Here is an 18,108-nt window from a genome sequence, read left to right as displayed (position 1 = left end):
CCGCTAAGCCAGGGGTGTCATACTCCTTGATTAATTAACCTTTTAAGCTTCAGTTGAACTCGTGATGCATTTGTGGAGAGTCTCTCATTTCCCCCCCAATGCCCTCCAAGTATTTTGGTGAAACTACATCGAAAAATGTTTTTGAATAATTTTTCTAATGATTTTACCCTTTCGCTCAGCGAATTCAGTAAATGTCCATTATTTCCTCTAATCTCCTATTACTTTTGTCATTCTTAACCCTTGAACAAGTAGCCTATAAATAATTAATTAAGCTAAATTACATTGGAGTGTCACAGTGAGCCAACGAAACGGACGCGCATTTTATTAAGGGAACGGAACCAAATCCAATCTTCAGTTAATAATCTGTTTTGACACAACTGACAATGATGGTGAGTCATCGATTAATGTGCCTCTTCGGCACTTTAAACCTCGCGATCGGCTCAGAATTATTCATCCCCCAGTAAAGCAGCACTTTATTAAGGGGCAATTCTAGCATTTTTTTTTAAGCTGGGGGTCCATACGCTCCCTGGTTACTCTGCTGTAGCCCATCCAGACCAAGGTATTCGGAAGAATCCATGCTAACAGTCTTGCGCTTTCCCTGTTAATCCTGGAGAGCGTGGACTGATGGGTAACAAGCAGGGGTCATGTGCGGGTGAGGGGGGTGGGGTGCGAGCGTGGGGGATCGCCCAGGCTGGTGGCGGGAGGTACAGCGGAAGCAGATGGCACCAGGATGCCAGGCGCTGACACGCTCAGCATCCGGCAGCAGGACTGGGCCGTGACAGGTGTGCGCAGGCAGGTGACGGCGGGGCCAGACAAACACGTGTGGGTCGCTCTCCTCGTTCCGCTTAACACCGGCAAATTACCCGCCGAGCTGCAGGCATCGGCACGCGCCGGCAAAAGGCGAGAACTTTTACCCGGGCTATAAATTCCCCACAGAGCTGCGATAATCCCTGCCGTTTCCGAGCCGCGCTTTTAATTTCATTAAACGATCTCAGATGTCGCTCAGCTACCAGAAGAGTCGCAACCCGTGGATTCTAATCTAATTCTTTAATCGTTAATGTAATGAGCCTCCGGTCTTAAATCCCGCCCCACGCCTCACCTCGCGGGCTCATGAGGGTGGCCTCAACGGCTCTGCCGCCGTCCCCACACCGGGCCTCATCGAAGGGCACGCACTGCTCCCCGGTCCCGGCGACCACCTCGGTGTTGTCCGACAGCGGCCTCGCTCCCGTAAGTGAGCGCGCCCGGAAGATCTGCCGCGAGTTGGTGTCCGACAGGAACAGCATCCCAGATACTGGGTCCACGGCCAGGTAATACTTGTGTGCTGGGTTGCTGCTGCAATAAAAACACACAGAGGCCGGACATCACCGACAAGTCCCGCCCATTTCCTCCGCTTCCCACCGCCGTTTACCAACGCCGTACAGAAAGGTTATGCTTATTTCCCCCAGCAGAGGGGAAAAAAAAACGCACAGCTTAATACATATCAAAGGAAATGTCATGGTTACGATGGTAAACAAAGCCAGATGCACCTTAAAAGAAAAAGTCGCACAAACACACACGCTCCCTTACGCTCCGTCAGAAATGGGACACCCCTCATTCCACGCCGCGATGATGAGTGAATTACCGCATGGCTCTGTCAGTGCTGAAGTGAGACGGAGGGACTTGTTAACATCCCTAACGTGCCACTGGCCACACGCCGCTATGAATGATCATGAAGAATCAATGAATCGTGATGATGTCATCATCGAGACTGCTGAACTCGCTTCAGCTGAACGACTTACCTGTGTCTGAAATCCTTATTTCTTGAAGACAAAGAATAGAGAAGAAAAACAGAAGTTAGTTAAAGCAAAACAAACTACAAAGATGGGCAGACAATATAAATTAATAGCAAACATCTGGGTAAAAAATATTTGCTATTTAAAGAGAACTAACCCACTGGATATTCTTTGGGTGGGGTGAGATCTAATACCTGTGTCTTAGAATATCTATGCAATCATAGACATAGAAAATACAGACGGGGCATAGAAACACCAGCACACAATGTGTCCCTTATATACAGGTCTGTGAGTTTGGACACGATCCCTTAGCAGGAACCTGCTACATGGACAGGTGAGAGATCACTGCAGTCTTTCCAACTCTTGGGGGTGCTTGCCTGCCCCCCCCCCATCAAGGCACCGCAGCCCACCTGAGCTCCAGGATGGCGGTGGTGTTGAGGGAGGGGTACACCCTGCGCACAAAGTTGAGGTCGCCGACGTAAAGGCTGCCGTCGATCCCGGTCGCCAGGCCCACCGGCGCCAGCAGTTTATTGGCGTCGGCCACGCCGTTGCAGCTAGGGCAGGAGATGCTGCGCCGCCGCCCGTTACCCATAATGCTCGTGATGACCGGCGGCTGCTGTGATACGAAGACGTTTTCCCCGCTGCCCTTGTGTAGTATCCCTGTAGGGGGAGCAGCAGTCCCTGTTTTTAGGAAACGCCCGCATTTAAACCATGCATTCAAAGAGCGGTCGCTATCCGTGATGTCATCAGGCGTGATGTCATCAGGCGTGATGTCATCCATGCGACACGTGACCAAAACCAGTGATGCTGCACTCTGTGCCGCTAATTGCCTGGTATCGATTTTGGGTTGTTGCATGACCTCACTGGCTGCATTCAGGACGGCAAACCCATCTGCTTGGGTCTTTTTTAATCGGCGCCTCATTTAAAGGCAGCCAGGATTAAGCATTTTTATATTAATTGTCTTTTTCTGCCAGATGGCACTGTATTACCCGGGGAAGTGAGTAATGGTGAATAAACACCATCCACGACCGTTTAAATGCGGCACTTGCTGCACAGTGGAATGCAACGGTGCTCTTGGATGCGGGACTTTCTCCTAATTCGGGAAGCGGTGGCTTTGACCGCAGGCTAGTCTCCTGCGTTCTGGCCTACGTGTGGGGGCGGGGTTTGAGGGCCACGGCTCATACCACAGCGGATGTTCAGGACGTGGTGCTTGTCCAGGGACCAGCCGCCCAGGTGGGAGGGCACCAACTCGAATCCCTGCAGCAGCACTGTCCGCTTCTCCCACAGGATCAGGTTGGGACACGTCTCGTACTCGTAGCCGACGGACACTGGGGAGCGAGAGCGTGTGCAAGATGCACTCACTATCTCCGTGGATACGTTGCAGCCATGCATTTAATGCAATCAACGGGATTCCTAGTTTCGTTCCAACAAAGCTCAACGGCAGATCCTTCTCACAAAGTGCCAACACAAAGACAGTGAAACACACGCAAATCCTCTGCTAGAAACTTCCAGAGACTCCCCTGCGGCCGTCGCTTTCAGTCAACGGGACGACTCCAAATCCCACTCCACCAAAAAGAAAAAATTATAAAAAAATAAAACGAGGTCTATGCAGTTTGTAGGCATTTTCTGAAGATTTGTGCCCACGAAACAGCAGCAGTCCAGGCCCAGCCCGTGTTTCAGGGACGGCAGATTAATAATGTATGAATGAACATGATTTATACAGCGTCAGCTCTCCGGCTCCTGGCACAGTCCATGTTCAGCGCTCGTATCACATTCACTCTCAGGGCCCTGGATCCAGCAGCCTGGCATCTCTGCCTGTCCCACAGCCCTGGAGCAGGCTGGACCAGAACCCCATGCCGGGTCCTGAGCGGGCCGATACTCTCACAATGTCACATGGGTTAAATGCGGAGGACACATTTCGTTGTTGTGCGCTGCGCGCTGTGGTATATCAACAATTAAACATTTTCACACACACACAAACAGTCAGACATAAAATGCTCGCGAGGCAGAGCTGTTCTCCTTGTCCGGACATACCCATGTTTAACGTGCTAAATTACTGGACTGGATATATTTTTAAATTACGCTCTGTGTGTGGGTCAGACCTCTGCGCCTGTGATCGGAAGGTCGCTGGCTCAAATCCCATGCTTGGCAGAGTAGCCACATCTCAGCACTCTACCCATTTTGGGCAAGACCCTTAAACCTCTCCCCCCACCCCCTCCAAAAATGCTCAAGGATCCTGGATGAATGAACCCGACCCCAAGGTTCATTCTCACCTCACATGTTTGTGAGCAAGATGGGAAATGTCAATAATAACATTCTATTTTACCTGCTGTTGTACAAATGGCAAATGAGGATTCATTTCGTTCAACTTAGAAAGTACAAAAACAATCTTTTCATTCCAAAAAATAATAATAAAATACAACCCCCATCCATAATCAATAATTATAAGACATGATTAATTCACAGGGCATAAATGTTAACATGAATCGGGATTCCAGGAGCTGTACGGAAGCATTGAAGTTTCAGGTCATCAGCAATACTCACCGACAGCCTCCGCCAGCCCATAGACCTTCTGGCCGTAAGCATCCGTCTTGCCCCAGATGAAGGTGTAGGCCAGGTTTGGGGACGAGTGGAACCACTTCTGGAAGAGGTGGCCCTCGACGGCCACCATGAGGTGCACCTTGGTGAGGCTGAGGGGCACCAGTGCCTGAGTCATGATGATCTTCAGCAGGGACTTGTAGCCCGGCGCCCGCGAGCTCAGGTAGCAGAGCTTCAGGCTGGTGCCGGGAATCTCCACCTGCTCATGGAGCACCTGCAGCCCGACGAGGAAGAGGAAGAGGAGGGAGAGACGAGTCAGTGTATTTCTCCATCGCTGAAGACCGGTTCCAATACTAAGAACAGAAGTACAGAGGATGGTAAGTATCCCCAGATATCGTTCTTGCCATCAAGGACACATCAGTTGCATCCTTGCCAAACATGTCCAATCCCATAATTCATTGCGGCCCAAGTTAGCAAGACCGGTCCTGCCGAGACCACAAGTACAATCTTCGCGTTCTTGGTGCTGAGAGACACCTAGAGATGCAGTGTCTAGGGAGGAGTTAGGAGAACATCACCCCCCGCTTACCTGAGTTTCGGGGATGATGGGCTTCTCCCCCGGGTGGGAGCTGTAGAAGGAGGAGAGCGGCGAGGCCACTACCACGGGGTCGGGCCGCGCAAAGCCGCTCAGGTCGCAGCCGGGGATGGTGTTCTCCTCCGTCTTCAGCACCAGCGTGTCCATGGCGTAGAAGCTGTTCCAGGGCAGCCAGACGGTGCGGTCCTGGCTCAGGAAGGGGGCACGCTCGAAGTGCAGCGTCAGGGAGCCCCCGCCATTGGCCACGAGGTCGAACCTGGGCAGAGTAACGGGAGAAAGAGGGGACGAGAGGGGAAGAGGAGGCGAAAGAGAGGGAGAGAGTGAGAGCGGAAACCTCAAAGAGAGGTTGCTAAAAACAGGCCTGGTTCCATTGGGGGGGGTGGGCATTATAAGCCTTGCCCACCACCACCCAGTTACCTGTATGCAAATGCAGTTCCCTTCCACATATCACATACATAATCCAGTGTTTCTACACAGCCTGGCAACAATCGGGTTTTGTTCTTCACTGTTGCCTTTCCCTTAAAACGGCCTATGGCCTATTTGCTGTGCCGCATGCCTCAGATACAGCAGGCTTGGATTTCACTAGCTGGCACTCCTTCATCTGAAGTTCTTTAAAAGGCCGTTCCTCATGTAAATAGCCTTGGCCTGAATGGTCATTAGCAATTCACCGCGAATTACATTTATGTATTTTAAACAGCCCTCTGTTGGAAAAAGTTTAAAGAAATAAAAACGGTCCAGCTTTCATCTAACGGTGAGTTTGGTAGGAGTCAGTGTTATAATCGATGGCCATCAATCTTCACAAGAGCCTCATATCAGCCCACACTGCTCACACGCGCGCAGACCAAGGATTACAGGAATCGCACCTTTTCTTACCATATTTTCCTCAAATATTGGTAACGTTTCCTGCATTTTTATCTACTGGAACAACTTGGTCCACGTTATTGGAATGCTTGGTTCGTTAACCTCCTTAATCACTAACTGTGAAACAAGTAGCCGCTAACGATGGTAAACAGCTAATGCTACAAATCAATCCGACTCAAAGTGAACGCTGCTCATTCTTCAGCACGATTCTCCCTAGTTTCACTAATCGTATTCCCACACGAGTGCAAACATATATTTTAGCTCCCGTAAAACGAAACATAGACAATCCAGGAATAGCGATTTTTAAATTTTCTTTTGCTTTAAATAGCATTAAGAAAATCAAAAGTGACACAATGCGCAAGTGTAAGCCAATAAAAAAATCTGTCAGGATCCATGAGGAAGAAGGTATGGCGTTATGTAGGACACGCGACGTCACTCACGTTCCGTCCCGTCTTGTGAGGGTGTATCCATACTGGGGGTATTTCACGAAGGAGACGTTAACTCCCACCAGGGGACTCCCGTCCTTGGTGAGAACCTGCCCTCGAATCAGAGACGCCAGACTGAAAGACCACAAACACAGGAGCCAATCAGATGAAGTCGTCAACGCCGGGCGACCTATCAATGCCCAGCAATTCATCAGTGCAATTAATACTACTGAAAAGTAAATAATCCTCAAGTCCAACTGGTGATAACCGCAGCACATAACCCAAGAGTCTAAACAGACCTATCAAAATAAATCTAATCAGCCATAAATAATCAATCTAATCAGCCATCACTCTTGTGAGTGTTATCAGTTATGATCTCAGTGTACCTATTTCTTGTGCAGTGAATTAATTACTAGGGTCTTTGAAGACGATCAGTGCAATCAGCAGTAGGTAATCCATGGGTCCAACTGGTGATATCAAACCAAATAATCCATGGGTCCAATCAGTGCTATCGTGTTTAAATAATCCATCAGTCTAATCAGCCCTGCTTGCAGCACGTCAGTGATTAGAATCAGTGTAAATAGTACCTAAATCCATAATTCTAATTACAGCTACTGCCAGTGAGTCAAAAACAGTGCAATCACTCTAAATTTTCACATCCCCACACTTATCCAGGAACCTCCCAACAAAAAAGGATGTAGCGATCAAGTCTGACAAAAAACTTCAGAAACCAAATCCCGTGAGTCCTTCTGTTTGGTGATCTGTAGTTATTGCCAGGTCCGATCGCTTTTACGCTGTTGTTATGACTGAAAAGCTGGGTTTTCTGAGTAACAACGCACAACAGTGTCTGGTTCTGTCGCGATTAAATATTTATTCGCATCTTTGAAAAGCAAAAGATGTTTTGTTTTTGAATGACCTGTCAACCATCATCTACCTGTAAATGCTCACAAGAGAAAAATCCTGAGAGGTCTTGCATTGTGCGGGTTGCTTAGCAGCCAAAGACCCAAAGCAAATGAGACCCAATTCTGCATGAAAGAGGTGTGTTTCCCTGACTCTCCAGGAGGTGGTGCTAAAGGCAGGGTCACCTGGCGTTGAAGGGGTTGTCGGCGAGAATGATGTGGGTTCCGTCCCTTCCCACCAGCACTTTCACCCTGTCGTAGAAGGACCTCACTTTTTGAGCTGATGGTTGTGTCTGTTGAATGATCTCCAGAGGGTCACGTGACCCCAGACAGAGCGGATTGGTCTGGCAGGAAATCTGGATGCAGCAGTCTGGATCCATGCAGTCTGTTAGTCCATCTGAAAGGCAAGAGATACAGATGACAGGTGGCCAGACGGATCCGTGGAGACCTAACCGTTGGCCAGGGTAACTCGTCTTGTGTACCAAGTCTGAAAAAGCACTGATTTAATTATCAACTCAGTCATTTTAAGGAAATGAAATTAAACTCAGCATCAAACACAATTTAACACTAAACAAGTCTGGCTCATTATTTTGGTAAAATAATATTACGTCAAATTATTAATTCTACTGATGCTTAATTATTTTCACTATATTATCTTAAGTGTGTTGACTTCAGCAATCATGTAGCCAGCAAAATTCTTGCATCAGAAAATAATCCCATCAGTTACACACTTAGAAAACTTGTCAAAGTCAAAGAGGACATCATTCAGGCACAGAGAAGGCTCTTGTTTTTAATCTCTCTCCCCAAATGCAGCCCCCCTCCCTTGACAAGCCCCCGAGTTACCCACACCCCGCCATACTGACAGAACGGAAATAAAAACAAAATGTGTCTCTGAAAGACTTCAGATAAAGCAGGGAAAAAAAACTACAAGGAGTAAATCTGAGAGTTCCTGCAGTGAGAGCTCAGCAGAACAAAGATCTACAGGCGAATCAGACGGGAAGATGAGAAGGCAAGGAGACGGAGGAGGAGGAGAGTTATTTAAAATATTCATCAGTCGCATGCTTTACGACTGAGAAAAGGCCAGTGGCTGTTTCACTGGATGCAGGAGACAGTGTCTGTCAACCTGAGTCTGAACTTTTCATTTCATTACTATGGTTTCACAACATCACACTTAACAGTTGAAAATTGTTATTATTGTTGTTGTTATTGTTCCCTCACACCTCTGGGACCAGCGTTCCGGTCTCCGCCACGGCTCCATGTGTGTGGAGTTCCCATGCTCTCCCCGAGCTGTCGTGGGGTTTCCTCCAGGTACTCTGGTTTCCCCCCATAGTCCAAAAACATGCTGAGGTTAACTAGAGTTGCCAAATTGCCCCGTAAGTGTGCATGTGTGTGTGTCCTGTGATGGGTTGGCGCCCCATCCTGGTTTATTCCCTGCCCACAGCTTCTAGGCCAAGTGGTTGCAGAAAATGGATGGATGGATTATTATTGTTATTATTATAATAACCCCATTGGATTTAAGGGTGCTGGGGAACAGTGTGTTGGGTATTCCTGTGAGCTGATGTCATCTCACCCACCTGTGAGTGTGCTGGTGGGTATTCCTGTGAGCTGATGTCATCTCACCCACCTGTGAGTGTGCTGGTGGGTATTCCTGTGAGCTGATGTAATCTCACCCGCCTGTGTGTGTGCTGGTGGGTATTCCTGTGAGCTGATGTCATCTCACCCACCTGTGAGTGTGCTGGTGGGTATTCCTGTGAGCTGATGTAATCTCACCCACCTGTGAGTGTGCTGGTGGGTATTCCTGTGAGCTGATGTAATCTCACCCACCTGTGAGTGTGCTGGTGGGTATTCCTGTGAGCTGATGTCATCTCACCCACCTGTGAGTGTGCTGGTGGGTATTCCTGTGAGCTGATGTAATCTCACCCGCCTGTGTGTGTGCTGGTGGGTATTCCTGTGAGCTGATGTCATCTCACCCACCTGTGAGTGTGCTGGTGGGTATTCCTGTGAGCTGATGTAATCTCACCCGCCTGTGTGTGTGCTGGTGGGTATTCCTGTGAGCTGATGTGTTCTCACCCGCCTGTGTGTGTGCTGTTGAGTATTCCTGTGAGTTGATGTCTTCTCATCCACCTGTGAGTGTGCTGTTGAGTATTCCTGTGAGCTGATGTCATCTCACCCGCCTGTGTGTGTGCTGTTGAGTATTCCTGTGAGTTGATGTCTTCTCATCCACCTGTGAGTGTGCTGGTGGGTATTCCTGTGAGCTGATGTCATCTCACCCACCTGTGAGTGTGCTGGTGGGTATTCCTGTGAGCTGATGTAATCTCACCCGCCTGTGTGTGTGCTGGTGGGTATTCCTGTGAGCTGATGTCATCTCACCCGCCTGCGAGTGTGCTGTTGAGTATTCCTGTGAGTTGATGTCTTCTCATCCACCTGTGAGTGTGCTGTTGAGTATTCCTGTGAGCTGATGTCATCTCACCCGCCTGTGTGTGTGCTGTTGAGTATTCCTGTGAGTTGATGTCTTCTCACCCGCCTGCGAGTGTGCTGGTGGTTGCATACATGTATGTGTGGTAATATTTACCTCTTCATTGCCCTTAATTAGACTGGAGTCAAACTGAGCTATGATCCTGCAGTGGTTTCCCTTACGGGACAATGTACCTGCCCCCCCCCCATCCTCCCTCATCCTCCCTCATCCTCCTCCATGCTCCTCCATACTCCTCTATGCTCCTCCACACTCCTCCATGTTCCTCCATACTCCTCTATGCTCCTCCATGTTCCTTCATACTCCTCTATGGTCCTCCATGCTCTTCCATACTTCTCCATGCTGCTCTATGGTCCTCCATACTTCTCCATGCTCCTCCATCTCCCTCACCTTCCTCGTTGTCCTTGTTGTCTGCACAGGAGGTCTCCATGGCGACACTGCAGCCCGAACCCCTCCATCCCATCTCGCACTCGCAGTGCCAGCTGTTCTGGCCCATGGTGCACTTGCCGTTACCGTTACACAGGTTCGGGCACCCATCTGGGGGGAGGAGTGGGGGTGTGACAGGGGAGCGGGGTTAGAGAGAGGGGGGGAGGACAGGAGAGACAGAAGGGCACAAAGAATTTAATGTTCCCCCAACAGTCGTGTGACGTCCACAGACAAACATTTTCTGCAGACACCGTGGTCTGGCATGTCCCACACACCGAGCCGTGGGTGAGGAACCTACTGCAGGGGCAATCGCCTCCTGGAAGCTTCTTCCATCTGATTCACAAATTAAGGGGCACGAGAAGCATGTGTGGCGGTCGGCGAGCCGATCCTCCAGAACCTCTTCTGAGGTATGGAGACAATGACTTAGGAGAGAGTCTGATATTGGCTGGGACTTAATAAGATAAACACAAAGGTCCATTTATTTAGTGCGGACTCTGATGATGCAGTGGGCACTTGGGGGCAGACTGGTGGTTGCTTTGTGTTCAGCGGCCGATTGGTCTGTGAAGGCCGGAGCGCGGAATGCTATTGTGCGGTAACTAAACCAAAAACGTCACCGGCATTACGCTGTAACATTTGTGCTACCTTAAATAAAAGAAAGTAAAAAAAAAAAAAAAAAAAGAAAGGGATGAAATTCGAGATGTCAGGAAATCAAGTGGAGAGCTGTTGCAGGTCAGATCCAAAACCAAGAAATCCGGTAAGTTCATTAACGGCGTCTGTGGGGCAGAGCAACATGTTTATCGTTAATCTGACGGATCCAAAACCTGCTGAACGAAAAAAGATTAAAAATGCTGAAAAACCTTGATGTATTTGTACTGATCGTTGAAAACATAAAGCCTTTCCAGCTTATAAAATTGCACAGCCCAAAGGCTGTTCTAAATGTACCCCAGAGCCGTATTAAAAATGTTCTTGCATCTGATCCCCACTGCCTAGGACCTGTGAGAATATCAGAGCAAGTAGCCCTCCTTGGATTTCCCCCCCGTATCGATCAAGAAAATTGAATTAGCGACAGTTGCACCGTGTATTGAATTTCCAGTTTCAATTGTCAAATACTCATAAAGCATTTAAACAAAATCCATACCCAACACCCAACACCCTCCTTCGGACAGGAATCTAACCCCCCCACCCCCACCTCGCTGCCAAAAATGGCCTCAGCTTCCTTAGACCACCTAAAATAGAGGGGGTTTTTCGGAGTGGGGGGGGGGAGCAAAGCACGAAAGAGTCAATTAATCAAACTGTCAATTAGTCAATTAATCCAACTGTCTTCAGCGTAACTAATCAGCGGCTTCACATCATACAATCATCCAGCGTAATTATGTGTAAAAACTCTAATAACATACATAATGCTACATGTAGTGATACAGAGCTCTGGAAAAAATTAAGAGCCCATGAAAAAAATGTTCACTTTCACTCATTTTTAAATGCATGTGCATGTGAAAAATATACATTTGTAAACTCCAGCCTGGTTCTTCCCTGCTTCTCATTAATGAAGGGCTTCTTCCTTGCTTTATGGGACTTCAGTCCTGCTTCTAGGAGCCTGATAACCACTTAACGTCTCCCGTTCCTTCTGAAGGTCACTTGATGCCATCCTCTGATTTATGAGGCGCCGTCGGACAAGTTGACGGTCGTCTCTGGCATTAGAAAGCTCTGCCCTCTACCTGGCTGGTTTTTGGTCATTGTCAGTGTCTCCTGCTTCACTGTCTTAGAAACTCTGAGCCTGGAATCAGCCTGTCTCACAGTGTAGCCTCTGCCAGCAGGACCAGGATCAAACCAGGATTTTAAAAATGCAGATTTATTAGAAAAAATATAGAGTGGTCTCTTTTTTTTCCAGAGCTGCATATATATTCATATGTATCACCACTACTATTTATTAGTAACTGCATGTGCAAAAACTGTTCATGCTAATGTAAGAAAAATATGCTGTTCCTTAAGGCTATATACGATTTCTTCACTCTCTCAGACAGGAGAGTACATGTATGATATAGGATTTATTATCGTATGAATGTACACAACACACTCAAACACAAACTATCACATAAAAAAAAATTCACGTTCTTGATTAAGAGTTCAGGTTTTGTAGATAGCACTTATTTCCCCAGCACACTAAAACATATCATGTATAGCCTATCAAGTGAGACGCATTTCAATTTGTGCAAGCAGAACTGAGAGATGGTACTGACTGACAGCAGCTAAATGAATGGAAATTAAGATGGAATAAAATTCATAACGATGTGACACATTTGAAAATTCCTTCCCTACAGTTTGCGATCACCGCTTTTGATAAATCTCATTACACCTTCATGCACGCGCATCCACCGCCCGTTTTGTGACCCGCTAGTTAAAACCAGCGCGTTGCATGCGGAATTTATGCATGGACAAGGACGCAACGGCCGCGCAGATATCACTGTCAATCATCATTCAATATTCAGTCCAGTGTAAATCCATATGAGGGCGCAATCTCTGCACTTGCAGTGGTTGGATTTGGGCTTTAATTAGCAGAAAGACAGGAAAAGTCTATGCAAATCGCGCGAAAGAATCCTATCGGATAACTGGAGAAAGTGTGTGCATAGTGCGAAAATAAAAATAAGACTAAATTTGGTCGGTAAGTAACAGCAGGCGGTCAGACCACTGTCCGTCCACTTTGACACTCATGAAATTTAACAATGAGCCGAACTCAGTAATATTTCTCACCGGTTTATTATTTTTGCAGAGATGGCCCCACCCGCTTATATTCTTTCCTTAGCTTTGCATCATCTGGACTGCTGTGGTAGACCCCCCCCCCCGCCCCGCCCCCACTGCAAACGAGAACAAGCGGCTCCCAGCTCTTCCCCCGCTGCGGCCGAACACGAGAGTCTGAGAAGGGGAAGGGAAATCGTCGCTTAGCCACAGCTCCGAGGACACCGGGAGGCGACCCGTGTATAAGCTGCGGGCACACGCGCGTGCGCTTACATGCAGTGAATCGCAGTGAAATACACACCTTACGGTGGGAGCAGAGGAGCTGCGTGATGCGGAAGATGAGTGTTAGTGTTTCTCAGTCCTGGTGATAGTGTGTGGTGCGGTTCAGTCCAGCTGAGGTTTTAATTAGGCACAACTGAAACTTGATGCTAATCAATGAGATATTTTACTATATTAAATCTTTATAAAGAATGTGTTTGCTGAGGATTTGCTATAGTTTTGAAATATAAAGAACATTTATGTATTGCTGGTTTCATTTGTTATATAATGTCTAATAAAATACATGCACATTATTATGTTAATAGCAGTTGTGTTTAGATTTTTCAGTTTTGTTGGACGGGAATGAGTGATTAAATAATGAACACTGCTTTATTCATTTTAAAGAGGGAAATCGAATATATTTAGAATCTTCTATATTTCTTCATCACTGCAGTTACTCCTAACACAAACTGGAAGATGAATTGAGGTCTTCAGGAAACACACTCTGTCGAATGTGACTTGAAATTGCAGGAATAATTCAAACTGCATCTCAAGCTGCCAGTTAACACAGACCCTGGCTGGACTGAACCCCGCCCCCCCCCCCCCCCAGGGACCCCACCCAGGGACCCCACCCAGGGAACAGTGATGCAGGTGCTTCTTGCAGTGCAATGGAGACGCCGCCCTGAAATCCCAGGCGCAGGACTGTAGTGGGACCCAGACGACCATGTCCACCAACAGCAGCGTTATCGGCACAATAAAACACAGGGACTAGTTAACAGGCAAGTCTATCTACTGCGCACAGGACAGAAAAACACTGCACAATACCGCGTCTACAGGGGTGACCAGCTGCGCTTTCCGGCGGGGAAAGCGTTCTACAGGCGCCCAGCTAGATCAAAACACAAAGCGAGGCAAAGGGAGATAGAGATACAATACCTTTGTCAAGCTTATCCAAATAGTCTGCGTTAAAGACAAAACATGCAGATTTTCAGACAACATGTTTCATGGGGAGGTGGGGGGGGGGGTGAGGGAATTCACATGAGTGTGGAAAGTCACCGAACATGGGAAAATCACATAGACAGTGAGGATGATACGGGCATTACGGGCGTGACACGTTTTCTGCATTTCAGGGGAAGAAAAAAGGCACAGATCAGGAGAGCCTGCTGGGATACAGAGGGGAAGAGGCAGGAAGTCGCCCAGCGGAACATTCTGGAACCCAAAGGGGGCCGAACATGTGAGGTGAGCGATCCGGGCAACCTAACCCTAACCCCAGCACGCAGTGCCCCGCAGAGGGGGCCGAGCAGGGCCACGGTAATGCTCAGTTTCACAGGAAGAACCTGATGCTTTTATCTTTCTCCCTGGAATAAAAACGTGGGCCGTGAACTATAATACATTTAATTATCAGTGACGCACATTTACTGCTGGTCCCTCCAGGGAGTTACTACAGAGGAGCAGAAATGCACGCATGTCTCGATACTTCAAAACACCACTGATCATTATATAAAGAACTAAAACTCAGAGTTGAAAAGTTCTGATTCAGAAAGTAAAAATCCAGACCGAGGTTTTGTTTCAACCAACCAGTTGAGTATAAAGAGGTACATTCACAGAGTACTCAACTGGTTGGTTGAAACAAAACCTCGGTCTGGATTTTTACTCTTGGGACCTGAACTTTGCACCTCTGGTTGTGTGTCAGGTTGTGATTGGCTGGGGGTAGGATTGTGATTGGTTGGCTGCAGTGACTAGGTGTCAGGTTGTGATTGGCTGGCCGCAGTGTCGTGATTGGCTGGGGGTAGGATTGTGATTGGCTGGCTGCAGTGACTGGGCGTCAGGTTGTGATTGGCTGGGGGAAGGATTGTGATTGGCTGGCTGCATTGACTGACTGGGTGTCAGGTTGTGATTGGCTGGCCACAGTGTCGTGATTGGCTGGGGGTAGGATTGTGATTGTCTGGCTGCATTGACTGACTGGGTGTCAGGTTGTGATTGGCTGGCCGCAGTGCCGTGATTGGCTGGGTGCGGATGGGGGGTGTGTTTGCCTACCGATGGTGCAGTGCTCGCCGTTCCAGCCCTGCTGACACTGGCACTTCCCGTCCTTGCAGGTGCCGTGCTTCATGCACTGTGGGCTGCAGACGCGCTGGTCGCAGGCCGCGCCCGTCCAGCCCTCCTCGCAGCGGCAGGCCCCGCCCATGCACACTCCGTGGGCGCCGCAGTCCACCGAGCACACCTCTGTGGGGGGGGGGGGGGGGGACACGGAACAGGCACACGGGCTCAGACACACACGTGTACACACGCATACAGCACACCACGGTCGGAGTAAAGGCACCCGACGAGAGCAGCAGAGCCAGGAACGTGGTCATGTGACTTTAGACGTTCTGCTACCTTTAAGAACAGAGGAGGGGGGTTAGGGTGCTAAACCTGTGATCGGAAGGTCACGGGTTCAAATCCCAGCATCGGCAGACAGATTTCACCTCCGGGCCTCTGAGCAAGGCCTTTAACCCCCAAGTGACCCTGCTTTATCAAAAGAGTACACTGCTTTGGATAAAAGCCTCGCTAAAATTAACGAAATGCTGGTACATAGCTTTCAGGGTTCCCTATTTTCAGAGGTACGGAACAGTGAAGCAGGGCCTCTGACTTAAAGAGCTGAGCGTGTGCATAAAGCGGGGGATTGAATAATGACAGGTGTCATCGTGCTGTATGACGGATGGGCAAACTAAGCATCTATCCATCCATCTTTCACTGGCCACCATGCCTGCCCCCCCCCCCCAAGATATCAGGAGGCCTAAAATCACATGCAGTAAATCCTCCTCCCTGCTCTCCAAGGTGACCTTCGGAGCTACTGAGATCACAGCATTTTATCTGGAAAGAGCCGAGGATGAACAGCCACGGCGGGCCGGGCCGCGGGGGGGCGGGCGAGACGCTGACCCACGGAGCAGTCGGGGCCCATCCAGTTGGGGTCGCAGCTGCACACGCCAGTGTCCGGGATGTAGGCTCCGCGGCTGTGGCACTGGTCGGGGCACTGGGCGCGGGGGGCCTCGCAGAGGGGCCCCGCCCAGCCCGGCTTGCAGTGGCACTCCCCCTTCACACAGATGCCGTTCCCGGAGCAGACGGGGTCCAGGCAGTCCACTGGAAAGACGAAAGGCGGGGAGCGTGAGGTGAATGTCGGCGAGCCGTTGGGCAGATCTGCAGGCACCTCAAAGCGCGAGTGATGGATTCCCCCGGCAGCGGCCTGGACGACTCTCACGGGGCTTCAAAAAAAATCACGCACATAAAATGGCAGGGTTTATATATCGCGGCGGAAGCGCTACGATCTGAGCCGTCCCGTCTGGAGTGGCACAGTGCCAGGATTGATTCTGACCTCCAGTGTGACAAGGGTATCTCGCCGCACGAGCGAAGAAAAACTATTTTGTGGATCCGCAAGCCCTCGACTACCCTGTCCAGCACGCCTCGCTTCCATTATGTTATCTGGCTGTGACAGAACACCTTCCGTGTCTCCCCCCTTGCCCCCACCCTGCCCCCCCCCCTCCCGCGCTCCTTCAGGCGGGGCCATAGAAACAACTCCTGCTTATGCGGCAGAAATTCGGATTGCGGGTATCGATTCAGGTGTCGCCCGGGCTGCAGGTAAATTGGATGGGTGACTAGGAGGTAATGAATATCGGGTTAAAAGGAAAAAAAACAGGAGCGGCAAGAAAAAGAGCGACAGAGAAGAGATAAACAGGATGACGGGGAGGGGGTGGGGGGGGGTACCCAGACCAGCCTCTTTCTGAGTGTCTGCTGTTTTTAATCACGTCGCCCTTTTCTCTCCTTTCCAGGAATGTTTTCCACACGTCTTTCTGCCTGATAAACCGGACGTGCCAGAAACCCGGGAGCAAATGAAACGTCGAGGTTGCACTCCTGACTAATGAAATCAATAGGCTGATCTACATTACCTAATAAATTCCCCATAGTGCTTTGCTGCACTCCTACACCCTCTCCCCTTGCCATGGCTGAGTGCCCTGCTTGTTAAGGGGAGCAGCATGTGATGTAATGCCACTTAATGACGTGTGACGGGCGCGGATAAGAGGCCTCACCCTCCTCACAGCTTTCGCCTTTGTAGCCCGTGTTGCAGACACAGGTGCCCTCCGTACAGGTGCCCTGCCCGCTGCATTGTGGGTCGACACACTGGCTGGCCGTCAGGTCGCATTCGGGACCCTTCCAGCCGCTGTAGCAGACGCAGACGCCCTTGTCGTACTGACCGTTTCCGCTGCACAAGACCGGGCAGGCAGCTGGAGGGGAGAAAAGCAGGGGAGGAGAGACGGAGGGAGGGAAAGGATGGTGGAGTACAGGATGGAGGGAGCGAGAGGGATCAGGAGGGTGGGGGGATGCGGAGAAGAGGTGTAGGGTAAAGGGAAGTGATAGAAGGAGGGTGGGAAGAAGAGAAGAATAAGTATAGAATGAGGGATGAGGAGAAGCAGTGTAGGAAGGCAAAGAGACAGAGAGGAAGATAGAGAGACAGAGAGGAAGGCAGAGAGACAGAGAGGAAGGCAGAGAGACAGAGAGGAAGGTAGAGAGACAGAGAGGAAGGCAGAGAGACAGAGAGGAAGGTAGAGAGACAGGGAGGAAGGTAGAGAGACAGAGAGGAAGGCAGAGAGACAGAGAGGAAGGTAGAGAGACAGGGAGGAAGGTAGAGAGACAGAGAGGAAGGTAGAGAGACAGGGAGGAAGGTAGAGAGACAGGGAGGAAGGCAGAGAGACAGAGAGGAAGGCAGAGAGACAGAGAGAAAGAGCCACACAGATGGAATTAAATAAAAGACACAGTAATGTTCAGGCACATTTCCATGTCCAAGGAGTGTAATAATAATGATAAATGCTCCCCCCCTGCCCCCGGCAGCCCCAGGCAGACAGGCAGCCCTCTAAGTGTTTGAACAGTGTTATTAATGAGCAGGGAGAGATGAGGCAGTGTGTCGGGGCCCTAAAACAGCCCAGGAAGGGCTGCTTCACGCCTTTCCCTGTCAGGAAGACTTAAGCGCCGAGCTTGTACCATGTTGCAGATCAAGTCAGCTTCAGTAGGGGGTGGGGGGCATCAAAACGAATGCATTAGTGCAACAATGAATCAGCGGGACGGGGGGCAGTTCAGCGGGTGTCGGTCTCCCCTCTCATCT

At 49.6% G+C, this 18,108-nt stretch overlaps 1 protein-coding gene across 2 annotated transcripts in view; it reads right to left on the bottom strand.

The window, feature by feature from the left end:
- The window catches only part of LOC111850464 (teneurin-2-like), a 226,916-nt gene that overhangs the window by 10,886 nt on the left and 197,922 nt on the right, over positions 1-18,108 (bottom strand). For both annotated transcript variants that reach the window (XM_023824384.2, XM_023824398.2), the window contains 13 exons: positions 17,039-17,233; positions 15,894-16,094; positions 15,012-15,197; positions 13,911-13,934; positions 9,951-10,097; positions 7,274-7,484; positions 6,204-6,323; positions 4,897-5,158; positions 4,317-4,584; positions 2,957-3,100; positions 2,183-2,432; positions 1,779-1,799; positions 1,100-1,332 (listed from right to left, as the gene is read on the bottom strand). In XM_023824384.2, coding sequence (XP_023680152.2) covers positions 1,100-1,332; positions 1,779-1,799; positions 2,183-2,432; positions 2,957-3,100; positions 4,317-4,584; positions 4,897-5,158; positions 6,204-6,323; positions 7,274-7,484; positions 9,951-10,097; positions 13,911-13,934; positions 15,012-15,197; positions 15,894-16,094; positions 17,039-17,233 — 2,262 coding nt within the window. The remainder of the gene's footprint in view (positions 1-1,099; positions 1,333-1,778; positions 1,800-2,182; positions 2,433-2,956; positions 3,101-4,316; positions 4,585-4,896; positions 5,159-6,203; positions 6,324-7,273; positions 7,485-9,950; positions 10,098-13,910; positions 13,935-15,011; positions 15,198-15,893; positions 16,095-17,038; positions 17,234-18,108) is intronic.

This window comes from Paramormyrops kingsleyae, chromosome 24 (assembly GCF_048594095.1).
Source record: "Paramormyrops kingsleyae isolate MSU_618 chromosome 24, PKINGS_0.4, whole genome shotgun sequence".
Taxonomy (NCBI): domain Eukaryota; kingdom Metazoa; phylum Chordata; class Actinopteri; order Osteoglossiformes; family Mormyridae; genus Paramormyrops; species Paramormyrops kingsleyae.
The sequence above is the reverse complement of the archived record's forward strand: the minus strand, read 5'-3'. Positions and strand labels throughout refer to the sequence as shown.